Here is a 15,171-nt window from a genome sequence, read left to right on the forward strand (position 1 = left end):
TGCACCAATGACTGTTCCTGCATTAGAAAGATGCTTTAAAGGCAACAAAAATGTTATTCTTCTTACTTTTACAAGGTATTTTTTTGTGTGTATATATATATCTCTATATCAATTAGAATGCAAGAGCATTTTAGACACTCACATCTCACTTCTGCTTGAAACTACCCCATCCAAACACTGTTTAAATCTGTATGTCTCTGCTCAATCCAATTTTTAGCACACAACAAAAAAAAGGAGGCAATAGGGTATTATTCTTGGGCTTGGTTCTCGTGCAAATTTGTGGAGGCATGGCAATACCTCTAATTTAATTACTTAATCATTTTCTTAGATAAGCACAATGTGGTGTAAGAAAATAAGCAAGCTACACCTTAGAAATCTTGTACACATACATCCTAAACATAAGAAATAAAAACTTTTCTATGCTTTTCTGAAATCACTACTGGAGTAAGAGTCGGGTTTTGGTTTTTTTTTCAATCACACACACAGTTGATAAAGTGTGCATTTTCACCTGAAAAAAAAGGATATCCTGACAACTATTCAAAGTATACTTAATACAATACAAATACTTTGACCATTAAAAAAATAAACAGCTATAACAAAAGCAACATTAAATTTTTATTATTTCAAACATTACAAAAGTTAAGGTTTAAAAGAGCAGTTAAAGTGCCCACATTTAACATCTGGAAGTTTGTCTGCAACTGTATGCACACAACTACTTGACATTGATCAAAGAGAAAACAAATATTAATGATCTTGAAGAATTAAAAAATGTCATGCTTCCCACCAGCAACTTAGAAAGAAACTTCTCAGTAATAGTCTAGAGTATGAGGTAAAGAAACTAGCCCTTCTGTCAAGTGAAGGGTATTTTGTATTGTATCCATGCTATCACCTTTATAAAAACATAGGACCAAAACATATAAACATCTTAGTTCTCAAGCTGCATCACTAGTTTGGTTTCTTGGGAGTTATTTTGTTTGTTTTGGGGTTTTTTTGGTTTTTGGTGGTTTTTTTTTTGAAGACAAGACTACAGGTCTGACAAACTGCAACTAAAGTTTTACTGTGATCTTCAGCTGGGCAACATTTCACTTCAATGGATTTATCAGCTAAATACCTTAGTTCATGACAAGGAGTCCAGTGAATACACATCGCATTTCTCCCAGATGTATGCAAAGTTAGAAAAGTCATCAAGGGATCTTCATATGAAAAATTAATTACAGTATGTATATAAATATAAAAGACTTCAGAATTTAAAAAAACCAGAAACACGCTTTAAAGAATGTGAAGCTCTCAAGAACAGAAAAAAGTTTTTCCTATATTTTTTTTCCAAACAGCACAACACAGCCTCTTACTTCGGAATTCTAATAAATGGAATTACTGTATGTAAACTGCAGTTTTAAGTCTTTAAAACCAAATGGTTTTAAATGTCAGAAAACTGACACAATGCAGCACAAGTTTACTCCCCTCTCCTCCTCAAGTGTTTCCCCAGTCACTTATGCAGGTAACTGTTTATCAAGATAAAAGTGAATATAGCAGTAGATATCCAGTACCTGAAGGAATAGAGTACTCATTCTTCTGGTTTGGTATAAGTGCCCCAGTACTAACATATCCAGCTTAACAATCACTTTAAAATAGAAATGTGTATTATTTTAAAGCTTTCCTTTTGCTAAAATAAGAATCAAATGTGATCTCTGCATTGGCTTGATTCAGATTAAGCAGTGCACACATCAGCACTCACACCCTACTAACCAGTTATTTACATTAAGCAGCACCAGAAGAAAATATACAAATGCTTCTAAAACTCTCCATCTTCTCCATCATAAAATGTTACACTTGTGGATGCTTTCATGAGCCCCTGCTGGAAGATTGAAGATGTAGGAAGTTAAGGAAGCATTTTGATAACATAGCACTTGCACAAAAAACACAAAACCTGTTTGAAGATGTAATGGCGTGTGCAAAGAAAGCAGCTAATGAGGTTTTTCCTATTTAAACAGGAGATGGAAACTGCCATAGCTGGAGCAAACTCAGTACAATGCCAGAGAGAAAGCAAAAAAAGAAATTAACAAGTCATCTGAAAGTTACACCATCTTCCATTCTAGCAACACTATTCATGCACCTTTCTCTCACCAGATGTGTTTAAATGCACAGTACTTCTGAGGAAAACATTCACACTGACACTAAGATGCTAGGAAGCTAGAATGATAAAAAATGCAAAAGCATTCAACATTAAGAATTCAGGCCTCAAAATTAAATTATGTCAAAGTTGACTTGCAAATAATCATGGACTTTGCTTTTGAAGACAGCGAAGGTTCAAAATCCATGTATTAGCTTGTTCTCAAGTATATTTTGGCATATTTAACTAGCACATTTTGTATTGTGTTGCAAATCAGTGTTAAAAGTACAACTTGATTAATCGAAGATCTTCCCCTCCTTATCTCAGTAGGTCATTCTTACCTTTCCCCTTTCACAAAACAGCATGGAGAAAAAAAGGATATCATTGCCTGAGACCTCAAGTGGCAGAGCAGCTTCTCTAAAGGCGGGTAGCGGCAGAGGGACGGAACGCAGCCCACCATAATCAGTTTGTGCTTGGCTCTTGTGATAGCAACGTTAAGGCGCCGCCAGTCCTTCAGGAGGGCACCAAGCTGTCAAATAAACATACTTTGCTTTTATTGTTCCTACTTACATTTCAGAATTTAATGTAGATAAATAAACATAATTTGCTTTTCTTTTTTCCTACTTACATTTCAGAATTTAATGTAGATGAAAACCTCAAAGTGCACCTGACTATTAAGATTGACTGAAATGAAGTGAATATGACCTACTCACATTTTCGTCATTACTGTTCCTAACAAAAGACACAATTATGATACTTTTGTCTCTTCCTTGGTATTTATCTACAGTGTTGACTTCCACTCTGGTCTCCTTCAGTTTTGCCATCAAATCAGTGATTGTTTTTAATTGATGCCTGTATGGTGATATAACACCAATGTCTGAAGGCTTACAGCCAGCCTGAAAGAAGAAAAAAAAAAATTGTCACTGCCGTTAGCTTGGAACCCTCATTGCTGTCAGCATACCCTCAAGAATTTTCTTTCTTTTTTTAAACAGTGTTGCAAGATACTGTGTTTACATTAAATCATTAATGAAACTTTAGGTATAACTGGTATTAACTAAAGAAAATAGAAAATACTAGTTACTGCAAGCTCCCAAGCTCTGTCTTAACCTAGTACAAAGAGAGACATCCTTGAAATCCGCATTTTTATTTCTTCCTCAAGCTGTGAGGTGAACATTGAGAGCTCCTAGTCTGTACTGCTCCTGAAGCTGACTGGATTAAATAAGGAAGAAAGACAAATCTTCTCCCCTCCCTCCCTTTTACCCTCCTGAATTTACCCTTCAGATTATACCTCAAAGAATAACCCAATACATATAATAGCTACTACTATAGCAAAGGCCAAATGATTATAAAGCTGTGCCTCTGAACAGTGTAATGAAGTAAAAGATACCTTAATAAATAAGGATGTGAGGAAGAGTACTAGTTTGGCTTCTGTCAAGTTGCTTACACCACCTTTTTCTGCATGCTCGGGGGCCGGGACCTTTAAAAACATAAATGGAAAATAATATTTCTTGCTGTCTACAATGACATACCATATTCAGAACCCTAACTCATCACATGTGTTTTTATAGTACAGTTTTAATAAAATAAGGCGAAACACTACATTTTACACAATATAAGAACCTATACTGTAAAGTAACTTCAGAAAACTGCATTTGCAAAACAAGTTGAAACAATCTGCAGAACCAATTTTCTAGTACTAACAAGTCACCTTAAAGAAACAGACAAAGCTTGATCATCTGACTTTACACTTCACACAACATCTGTCATAGGAAAAAAAAATATAAATGGACATTTCCCAGCCTGACAAGGTAAGAGTACAAACTGGATTTTATACAGGACTTATGTTTTAAGTCAATTTTCCCCATTTCCATGGCAGAAAGGATTTCTTCTAAGTGTGATCTCTGTTTGATGCCTAGCACACTAATGCACTGCAAATGAACAAACAAAAAAAAAAGAATAGTCTGAGACTGACAAACCCATATACAGAAAATCTTTTCCTCCATATTAGAAGATTCCATTGCTTTTTCCAAATCAGCAGTTTCTCCATAGCTTGTGTCTCAACTGCTACACAGCTTAATACTTACTGTTACCTAACTTGTTTTCACACTGCCATCATGCATTCAGTCCAACTGGTGTTACGATCAAAACTGAATTAAGCTATCCTGTTAGAGCTGTGCTGGTTTGGCTGGGTGTTTGTTGGGTGTTTTAAATTTAATTATCTGAAAACATCATACCTAAGAAGCCTCCAAACTTGCATGCACTCAAGTCTTCTTCAAGCAGAAAAGCACCACATTTTTTCCAATCAGTTTCTTTGCATAATTCTTATCTAGTCTAGAGTTGGGTTTTTTTGGCAAAAGTTTGAGTGTCTATGAAAGGACACATCTAAACCAACTTACTCCTCCCTCACACTTCAGCATCTAGAACTCCTGCAAAATTCAAAGGAGAATTATAGTTATCCCTGCCACAGCACACAGCTTAGACACCGCTGACCCTCAGCCACCAAAAGTGAGGTCATTCCACGGTTGCAAAGGCAGCAGTGTGGCTACACACTTTGAACTCATTTCTGCACATGAAAACAAAGGTTATAGTACATCAATATTATCTGAATTAAAGTTTTCAGCTGTTCTTAGATGCAATGTTGATCAGCAATACTAGCATTTTTGCATGTTGCATATTTTAACATTTAACTGGAAAACCATTTTTATATATTTTCCTCTACCTAAGCTGTATAAATTTTTAAATATTGACTCTATTGAGAAATTACATCAATAAGATTTTGAAAGGAGAACATAACAAACTTTACCTTCTCTGTGTTCAGAAAACACACAGGTGTGTCTGGATCAAGTACCTCTTTCAGCCATGCTTTTGAAGCATCTGCAAGGTCCAGTTTCAGTTTTTTTAGGTAGGGCAAGTTAACAGTGGCATTTGACACCTTCTCTGAGCCACATTCCAGTTTGCCTTCATAGACTAACATGTTACTCAGTGACATAATTTTACTAAAGATTTAAAAAACAAGAAAAGATGTCAAATCTTGCAGTTTCAATCCCACGTTAAGAGCCCAAATGTAATAAAAAAAAGTTTAATATACCTATTCATTCTGTATTGCACAGTTAATTGGACAACAGCATTTTGATTTTGTTCCAGCCTTTTAAATAAGCTTTCACTCATGCCAAGATCTCTGTTACAAAACAAACAAACAAAAAAATGTGTTGGGCAAAATATTGCAAGAGCCTTCCCAGAATTCACGTTACTAATAATTATCCAGCAGCATTTTATCATACCTTGCTTCTGCGTTCAGCACAAGTGGAGGCAGCTGCTGATGATCCCCTACCAACACAAACCTTTTGGAGCAGAATAGTGGGCCCAGACAGATGAGCTGGCTTATTTGGGAAGCTTCATCAACTATACAGAAATCAAACTGCTTCTTAACAAAGATGGGGTGGTTTACTCCCATGCAAGACGTTGCTACCACCGGCTGAAAATTGAGACACACGTTAAGGATAAGGTACATCTTATATCCTTTAGCACTACAGTTTTCAGGTTACAAAAAAAAAGTTTCCCATTAAACTACAATAAAAAAATAAAATTAATCAAATTAATCCTTGAAATCTGACCAGCACACCTTGCATATATATTGGCCTCATTCTTACGTTCATTGCAAATAACAAACAAAACCAGTTTTAGAGCAGACTAATAAATAACTCATTCCTGCCATGTGTTCAGGGTGATATCAGGGTCTATGCATATACAATTCACCGAGTGTACTGAAATAAGTACTGTAGAAAATTATGTGATTTGGTTTTTTTAATTCCAAAAAAGAGACAAAACAGCACAGTTCTTCCCACCACTGGACTTCCACTGCAATCCGAAATAACTAAAATACAAAGCGTTAAGAAGTCACTTCCCATATGCCTGCAATCATTCCCCTCCAATGCCTATCAACAAAAAAAGTAAATGGCAGCTTTTGCAAAGTTGGCATTTACTCCAACTACCACAAAGCTTCATTTTTTTCAATGAATTTAATTTAAAACTGCCATTGACTCAGTTTACACAGCTCCTATTATGGTTTGTGTTAACATTCACACAGTTAACACTAATCTTTCAATCAAGAATTAATGCTTGGCCACATCAGCTCCACAGCACACCACTTCCTCTCCCCCATCCCTGGATAGTACAAGTGGTCCAGCTGCCACAAGTGAGAGGAAAAGAGGGATCAACAGCAGCAATACAGGAATACGCAGAGGAGGTTACAGCACCTCCACACACAAGATCCCAGATAATAGGATTGGAGTCCTTGGGAAATATTACTTGCAATGATAAGTTATTTTGTGTAGACTTAATACTTTTCAACTTTCAGACTGTTAATGGTGGTCATTATTTGCTACAAAGAAATTGAAGCAATGCAGAGAATGAGTATCTTTTTCAGCTCAGATTTCTTACAGCAGTAACACATTCTTGGGATGGGTTTCTTCTCTGCAGCATCCAACCAACCTGTAATTATCCTTAATAATTTGCAGGGCTAGCAAAACCACTTTTCTCACCTGACTGTTATAGACCTCTTCCAAATCTGTTACAGATTTAATTGATCTGGACTTGCAAATTTCTTCTTCTGTAAATTTACGTATGTCTGGATGAACCTTCTGAGCTCGCCCCAAGCGCAAGAAGCCAATTTTGAATTTGGCTAGCTTTAGCAGGATATTGTCTACAGCAGTGTGTGTAAAACTAGTCAGAAGAACACTGAAGCCACAGGCAGAAAGAATTCTCACCTAATGAATGGCAAAGAAAAGAAAATAAAGTGTTAATAGTTCATATACAAGAATCAGCAATCCCAGGTTTGTAAAAAACACAAGAAGTTTTGGAGGGAGCCAATAACAGTTTCATTTATAACAGTCTTTCTGGCCAGATCTGCCAGTTAGTATTGTCAGAGCAATATGGGCAATAGACCTGGTGGTTCTCATAACCAGCAGACTTAATATGCATGCTGCAAACAACCAGAGCTAAGAACATGCACACACACACACAAACTGCACTAAAAAGAAGTAACTGCACTCTAAAGATCCCCGCTGTAAGAACAAGTCATGAGGCTCATTTCCAAACTGTTCTCCATCAGAATTTAGCCACAGATTCAGTAGAATGGGCTGATCTGATAATAGCAGCAGCTGCTTGCTCTCCAGCCTCCTCTTTCTCCACGAGCTGATGACAACTGTAAGCGAGATGACACTGCTATTTCAAGAAAACCTCAGCCCACAGCCTGAATCCAGTATGCTCCTACAGTCTATTCCTAGGGAAAGAGAGCCACCAACCAGAGGAGACAGCCAGCAGGCTGCACATAGCTTCAGCACTGTGGTTTCCTACAAGTTTACCATGGACAAGTTACTGACTTCCCCCAGGAGTCATTTTTTTGAGCTGTAACTTAGGCTTTGAAGACTTACTGACATTTGGGGCCAAAAAATTTTAATGTTACATTTTCACAGAAGTGATTAAATATCACACTTCAACCTCCTCCCTCCCACATCTATTCCTACACAAGCAAAAGAGAATCCTACTCTATAGAAGACATTTTTAGTTCTACCAAATGTAAGTCATTAAGTACAAAGAAATGTGTTTTCTTCTTTGAAATTATGCAGATACCAGTAGACTAAGCCATGATAATTAATTTTGGACAGTATACTTAATACACAGTTTGTTTAATGCTATTGTCTAAACCTCACCAAAAAAATTTAAACATTAGGATACATGATCTTACTAGAGCGCATATTGTAGTAGTCTTTCCAGTTCCAGGCATACCCACAATAAGCGTGTAGTCTTTTGAAAGCAGCACTTGTTTCATTGCCTGTTTCTGAGGCTTATTTAGACCTTTAAGAAGAAAAATCAAAATGAGATGTCTACACTTCATAATCATGGTTATAATTGCTAAAGCTAATAAAACAAAATTATAGTTCCCTCCTCCACTAAAGCCCTTAAAGAATTGAGCAGAGTAAGTCTGTAGGTTCTAATGAAGTAATACTATTAAATATAATACACAGGACACCTAGAGCAGGGTGTGCACTACAGTCTTCAAAATAAATCACTGAAGATGCTTTTATTCTGAGACCTTTTGTGACTTTTTTTTCTAATATCCTAAATGACCACACCTCCATATGATATCATGTTATGGGAATTTCTATTTTGTCGTATCCACGTTCACTTTCAAGAGTACAGCTCACAGCAAAGGGAAATGAGTTGCACATACAGCAACACCTAGTTTAGAAGACACCACATAAGAGCTTTTTGTCATTTGATGCAAATAAGCAGCACAATACAGCTATTTGGACTAGGCAAAGCTCAAGCAAAAAAGGTCTTCAGACTGAGTTTTTATGAGAAGTTCTATTTGCTCTAAGAGAATTCAGTTAAATTCCTGTTTTCACAGACAACTCTTTCAGAGGACAATGAAATATTTTCAAATATGAGACACTGCAACATACTTGAAGTAAATTTGTTTTTTTTTTAAATGAAAAAAGCGTGCCACAAAGCATCACAGACTACAGAGCAGCCAACAAGTCAGCAAGAATGATTATACAAATGCTCACACCAAAGCCGAGCCTCTTGACTCCCTCAAAGTCCACTTCCTCTATCTCAAGAGCCTTCCCTCTTTCTTCCTTTTGTAAAGGTTATAAAGGTAACTATATGGCACTGTGTTGAAACTGCAAGCTACAGCAACTAACAAAAGTTTTAAGAAGCTGTAAACACTTATCTGGTCAGGTCTTCCAACTAGTTTAAGACTAATTTAATCACAGGAAGACATGCAAGGTAAAAATTTTTTTAAAAAGTTTTTAAGCAGAAAGCTATCACTGAACCCTAAAGTAGGAATAACCCAAACTACCAGCGTGACAAATGCTTTGGCTATTAAGATGTACCACTAAACAGAGGATTTTGGAGAAAGCCACTTTGTACCCTTTAAAATATTTGCAACAGTTTCCTTTGCTTCTGGTGGAAGGACAGAGCTCAAGTGCTGAATAAAACGTGGTTTGTGGAAGTCAATTATCAAGTTGCGGAGCCTTTCACTGTGGATAAATAAAAAAATAAATAAGAACCCAGGAGTTAGCAGTTGAGAAACTTTATCTGAAAATACTGGAAGAGTGAAACTAATTTGATTTTTTATACCTGACTGGGGAATCTTTCATCAATTTAGAAAGGTTTTCAAAAGGGACTCCTATACCATAGTCTCCTTCTTCGTGATCCAACCTAAATACGGTGTTCTTGGGGAGCTTTGACAAATTCCTGAAGGATGACAGTAACATGGACAAAATAATTCTGTTTACAAGCAGTATGTTAATTATTAAAGACTTATTATTACGTGTTAAGTGATATCTTCCACAGGTCTCAGAGTGAGGCAATAGCTGAAGCAAACACACTACTAACTGATCTAAATAAAACATGATCAGAGCCAAATTTAAAGACTACATAATCTGAAGATTGAAAGTTACTATTAACACAGTAATCACTATATCCATATCACATCATGTTGAGACATAAGCATATGGAATTTGCAAGCATGCTATTAGTCAAACAACCCAGTTAAATAGACAGGCACATACACTGATCAAGTACTGACATTTTCAATCAAGATAAGAGAATTTCTGAAGGGTAATTCCGCAAGCCCAGCAAGAAGTCAGAACACGTCAGGGCTTTTTGGACACCTAGAAGTACCCTTCCTGAAGCCAGTATCATAGTGTCTTCAAACAGATATTTTTCTTTTTGTTCTATTACCTGCCCAGCAAACAGGAGACTTTTGTCACACTGACTTCTCTAACATAGCCAGTAGCCAAACCAAGTAAACCATTTTCCTCTCCACTCACAACTACTCGATCACCAACCAATAGGTTTGTTCCAGGTATGGCACCATTTTTACACTGGAAAAAATGTAGATACTGTCCCTCGGAAATTTCCTGCACTTCATCAACTCTGATCATGTTTCCAACACAATCTCCAGCCTTCTCTCTGAGGATATTAAAAAAAAGAAGTATATTTTAATATTAAGATCCTTTCAGTCAGAGAAATATTTTAAAAAACCCCACAAGTTAAAAAAAAAAGGAAAAATCCCAAAACATACCACCCACAACCAACCACCAAAACCAAAATACAAAAAGCAAACCAAGCCCTCCCCCACCCCCCTTACCAAAAATCCCCAACCAAAAAAATAACAATCCAAACACACACTACAAGAAACAGGAAGATTTCCAAAGTGACAGATAGTCACTTTGATCAGAAAACAACTGAAGAATACATAGAACCCTTATACTCGTTCTAAGAGCAGACTAAAATTTAGGCTAAAGTTACCTATAATTTCCTGTTAGAAAACCAATACTGAAATGTATGGATTTACTTCACTAGGATGTTCCATTTTTGCTTATGGAATTGCCTGCTTCACTTAAAATAATTCAGCTACATTTCACTTTTACAGATGCCTTGAAATGGGCCTACAAACCACCAACTGTTTTTCCCCCACAGCTGCTGGACAAGGTGATGTATAATATCACTACTTCAGCCAACAAGAGCCCTTAGTCTGCTTTTATCCACGTTCACAGCAACCACTAAGGGTATGGTCCAAAACACATCACTGTTTGTCAAGTAAACCCTCAGCAAACTAGTGCAATGAGCTGGGCTCATTGCCCAGAGTCTGCACCCAGCCTCTGCCCTCAGAGACACAAACTAAAGTTACACCACTTCTGCTTCTGAAAGCTGAGGCTGCCGTTTGCTGCTTACATGTGACAACAACAAAAACCCAAATATCATATTGCAAACACAAACGCAGTAAGTAAATCTATTAGGCTAATGTCTCCATTAGGTCACACCTCACAAAAAACCTACCGATGCAAGTAGCATATGTCTCTACAAGCACTAGAAAACATCTAGTTTTCCTTGTAGTGAAAACACAGGTTGATAATGCCTCATTTCCAGTTACTGAAGGGACTATCACTTGTACCAGGTTAGAAATTACATCTTACCTTTCCAAAGAAGGTATCATCCATATATTTTTATATCCCTTTTTGCCCTCTCCACTTTGCAGCTCCAAGGTTAACATTAGATACCACAGGCTGAAATACTCTAAGTGGGAGTGCTTCAGGTGCTGGGTCTCTCTTTCAATAACAGGTACCATAGCAGGAGGAAAAGACACACTGGCCATTTTTTGTTCTACAGCTCTAAGAGTAGAACAAAACACAGGAAAGAGTCAACTTGTATCTTCTTTTCTTGTAAGTCTATATGTATACATTGCCAATCTAAATTATATGCTGTAACCTACCAGATAGATTAATGTATCATCACTAAAATAAATGAATCTGTACCCTTTTTCACAGAATCACTGAATATTCATGGCTGGAAGGGACCTTTGAGATAGAGTCCAACCACAAAAAAAAACCCCACACAACATATGAACAATCTCATATTCGTAACTTTACATCATCTCTATGATTTTGAATTTTTAAGGACAAGAAGTTAGTCAAAGACAATACTGTACACGTTTAGATAGTTGATCTTTTATTCCCTTTTTTGTAACATATGAATACTATATGGAGATATAGCTAAATGGAGGGGATTTTATAGTTAATATACAAGCAGACTTCAACTCCTTTCATCTCAAAACTAATTATCAATAGACATTATACCTAATAACGTATACAAAATGCAACTGAAGAGAAAAGAGTTAGTCCAGAAGTTAATAGCTACCTAGCTAGCAATAATCCTGTTTCCGTAACAACTGAATATTAGAAGTAATATTTCACAAAAACTAGTTTACAAAAACATATCACGTATGCCCACAAAGCTAGTTCCCTCAAAATATACTTTTACCTCTACAGTTTTAAAAACAATCAGGCATTACATGTACACAAGATCACCCCTAAAGCCCTCCTGTTCTAACAAATCTCATTTGATCTCTTCATTATATAATTTTGGTTCTATTTTTTGTGCAGCATAAAAACAAGACTAAAACTTTTAACAATTTTAAAAACAATTCAATAACTTCATGTGAAAATTTACCAAATATTTGCTCATGATTTCTCTTTAGCAGGAGATGCAATAACACTTGAGCAGAGTAGTATCAATGTATCATTACTTGTATGATACCTTACAGGGAAACAGAATTGTTGTCCAGGCCTAATTCAGCCTTAAAAGGCTGCCCATTCAAAGAGTTGCAAGAATATATCTTTTTAAAATCATAATTACTATTAATGTTGATATAACAGAAATCTGTTATTGCCAGCAAGTATTTTGTTGAGACTTCTCAGATTTTGCCTTGTAGAAAGTGAACCTGAGCAAACACATTAAGTCTCTGCAAGATCAGGGACTTCCACTATGAAAGTTGCAATGGTGTGTACAGAACATTCTTTTGGGGTGCAAGAGCCCTCAATAGAGAAATAAGAAGCTGTCAACCATAAAAATGAAACCACAGTATCAAAAGCTACAATTATTCAAGCTTATTTAAAAGACACGAGTCAAACTTTTCTTTACCTGCTGTATAGAAAGCAATTATGTATCTGGGAGCAATATTTACAGGCTTGACTGTCATCAATTACAGGAGGCAAAGCAGCAAGCTGCGACTGCTCTCTTCCCACGGCAGATTTAGATGTACTGTGCATTAAGTAGAAGGCCACATGGTTTCTTAACTTCATTAATTCTGTCAAGAAAAGAACAAACTAAGCTGGTGTTTTGGGCTTGCTTTGTGATAATTTCTAACTCCAAAGTAACTAGCCACCAACTTTAGTCAGTAAACTAAAGTTACACCACTTCTGCTTCTGAAACCTGAGGCTGCAGTTTGCTGCTTACATGTGACTTAACAACAAAAACCCAAATATCATATTGCAAACACAAATGCAGTAAATCTATTAGGCTGATGTCTCCATTAGGTCACACCTCACAAAAAACCTACCGATGCAAGTAGCATATGTCTCTACAAGCACTAGAAAACATCTAGTTTTCCTTGTAGTGAAAACACAGGTTGATAATGCCTCATTTCCAGTTACTGAAGGGACTATCACTTGTACCAGGTTAGAAATTACATCTTACCTTTCCAAAGAAGGTATCATCCATATATTTTTATATCCCTTTTTGCCCTCTCCACTTTGCAGCTCCAAGGTTAACATTAGATACCACAGGCTGAAATACTCTAAGTGGGAGTGCTTCAGGTGCTGGGTCTCTCTTTCAATAACAGGTACCATAGCAGGAGGAAAAGACACACTGGCCATTTTTTGTTCTACAGCTCTAAGAGTAGAACAAAACACAGGAAAGAGTCAACTTGTATCTTCTTTTCTTGTAAGTCTATATGTATACATTGCCAATCTAAATTATATGCTGTAACCTACCGAAGTAGAAAACACAGGAAAGAGTCAACTTGTATCTTCTTTTCTTGTAAGTCTATATGTATACATTGCCAATCTAAATTATATGCTGTAACCTACCAGATAGATTAATGTATCATCACTAAAATAAATGAATCTGTACCCTTTTTCACAGAATCACAGAATATTCATGGCTGGAAGATGACTGAGATCTTTGAGATCATTGAGTCCAACCACACACCCCACACAACATATGAACAATCTCATATTCGTAACTTTACATCATCTCTATGATTTTGAATTTTTAAGGCAATCTCATATTCGTAACTTCACATCATCTCTATGATTTTGAATTTTTAAGGACAAGAAGTTAGTCGAAGACAATACTGTGTACATTTAGATAGTTGATCTTTTATTCCCTTTTTTGTAATATATGAATACTATATGGAGATATAGCTAAATGAAGGGGATTTTATAGTTAATATACAAGCAGACTTCAACTCCTTTCATCTCAAAACTAATTATCAATAGACATTATACCTAATAACGTATACAAAATGCAACTGAAGAGAAAAGAGTTAGTCCAGAAGTTAATAGCTACCTAGCTAGCAATAATCCTGTTTCCGTAACAACTGAATATTAGAAGTAATATTTCACAAAAACTAGTTTACAAAAACATATCACGTATGCCCACAAAGCTAGTTCCCTCAAAATATACTTTTACCTCTACAGTTTTAAAAACAATCAGGCATTACATGTACACAAGATCACCCCTAAAGCCCTCCTGTTCTAACAAATCTCATTTGATCTCTTCATTATATAATTTTGGTTCTATTTTTTGTGCAGCATAAAAACAAGACTAAAACTTTTAACAATTTTAAAAACAATTCAATAACTTCATGTGAAAATTTACCAAATATTTGCTCATGATTTCTCTTTAGCAGGAGATGCAATAACACTTGAGCAGAGTAGTATCAATGTATCATTACTTGTATGATACCTTACAGGGAAACAGAATTGTTGTCCAGGCCTAATTCAGCCTTAAAAGGCTGCCCATTCAAAGAGTTGCAAGAATATATCTTTTTAAAATCATAATTACTATTAATGTTGATATAACAGAAATCTGTTATTGCCAGCAAGTATTTTGTTGAGACTTCTCAGATTTTGCCTTGTAGAAAGTGAACCTGAGCAAACACATTAAGTCTCTGCAAGATCAGGGACTTCCACTATGAAAGTTGCAATGGTGTGTACAGAACATTCTTTTGGGGTGCAAGAGCCCTCAATAGAGAAATAAGAAGCTGTCAACCATAAAAATGAAACCACAGTATCAAAAGCTACAATTATTCAAGCTTATTTAAAAGACACGAGTCAAACTTTTCTTTACCTGCTGTATAGAAAGCAATTATGTATCTGGGAGCAATATTTACAGGCTTGACTGTCATCAATTACAGGAGGCAAAGCAGCAAGCTGCGACTGCTCTCTTCCCACGGCAGATTTAGATGTACTGTGCATTAAGTAGAAGGCCACATGGTTTCTTAACTTCATTAATTCTGTCAAGAAAAGAACAAACTAAGCTGGTGTTTTGGGCTTGCTTTGTGATAATTTCTAACTCCAAAGTAACTAGCCACCAACTTTAGTCAGTTAAGAAGCAAGCAAAGTCCTAGTGTGGTATTAATAAAACAGTTTGTTAGCATAAGTCTACTGGAATTAGTAACATTATAACAAGCAATACATCTCCAAGTA

At 36.2% G+C, this 15,171-nt stretch overlaps 1 protein-coding gene across 1 annotated transcript in view; it reads right to left on the reverse strand.

The window, feature by feature from the left end:
* Window positions 1-629: 629 nt before the first annotated feature.
* Window positions 630-15,171, reverse strand: part of DNA2 (DNA replication helicase/nuclease 2) — a 23,681-nt gene continuing 9,139 nt past the window's right edge. The window contains exons 9-21 of the mRNA XM_014940443.1: window positions 13,157-13,351; window positions 9,860-10,090; window positions 9,254-9,370; window positions 9,044-9,153; window positions 7,857-7,966; window positions 6,652-6,876; window positions 5,392-5,585; window positions 5,199-5,288; window positions 4,914-5,106; window positions 3,498-3,587; window positions 2,824-3,006; window positions 2,493-2,639; window positions 630-1,871 (exon numbers count right to left, since the gene is read on the reverse strand). Coding sequence (XP_014795929.1) covers window positions 1,815-1,871; window positions 2,493-2,639; window positions 2,824-3,006; window positions 3,498-3,587; window positions 4,914-5,106; window positions 5,199-5,288; window positions 5,392-5,585; window positions 6,652-6,876; window positions 7,857-7,966; window positions 9,044-9,153; window positions 9,254-9,370; window positions 9,860-10,090; window positions 13,157-13,351 — 1,942 coding nt within the window. The 3' untranslated portion in view covers window positions 630-1,814. The remainder of the gene's footprint in view (window positions 1,872-2,492; window positions 2,640-2,823; window positions 3,007-3,497; window positions 3,588-4,913; window positions 5,107-5,198; window positions 5,289-5,391; window positions 5,586-6,651; window positions 6,877-7,856; window positions 7,967-9,043; window positions 9,154-9,253; window positions 9,371-9,859; window positions 10,091-13,156; window positions 13,352-15,171) is intronic.

This window comes from Calidris pugnax, unplaced genomic scaffold, assembly GCF_001431845.1.
Source record: "Calidris pugnax isolate Ruff unplaced genomic scaffold, ASM143184v1 scaffold39, whole genome shotgun sequence".
Taxonomy (NCBI): domain Eukaryota; kingdom Metazoa; phylum Chordata; class Aves; order Charadriiformes; family Scolopacidae; genus Calidris; species Calidris pugnax.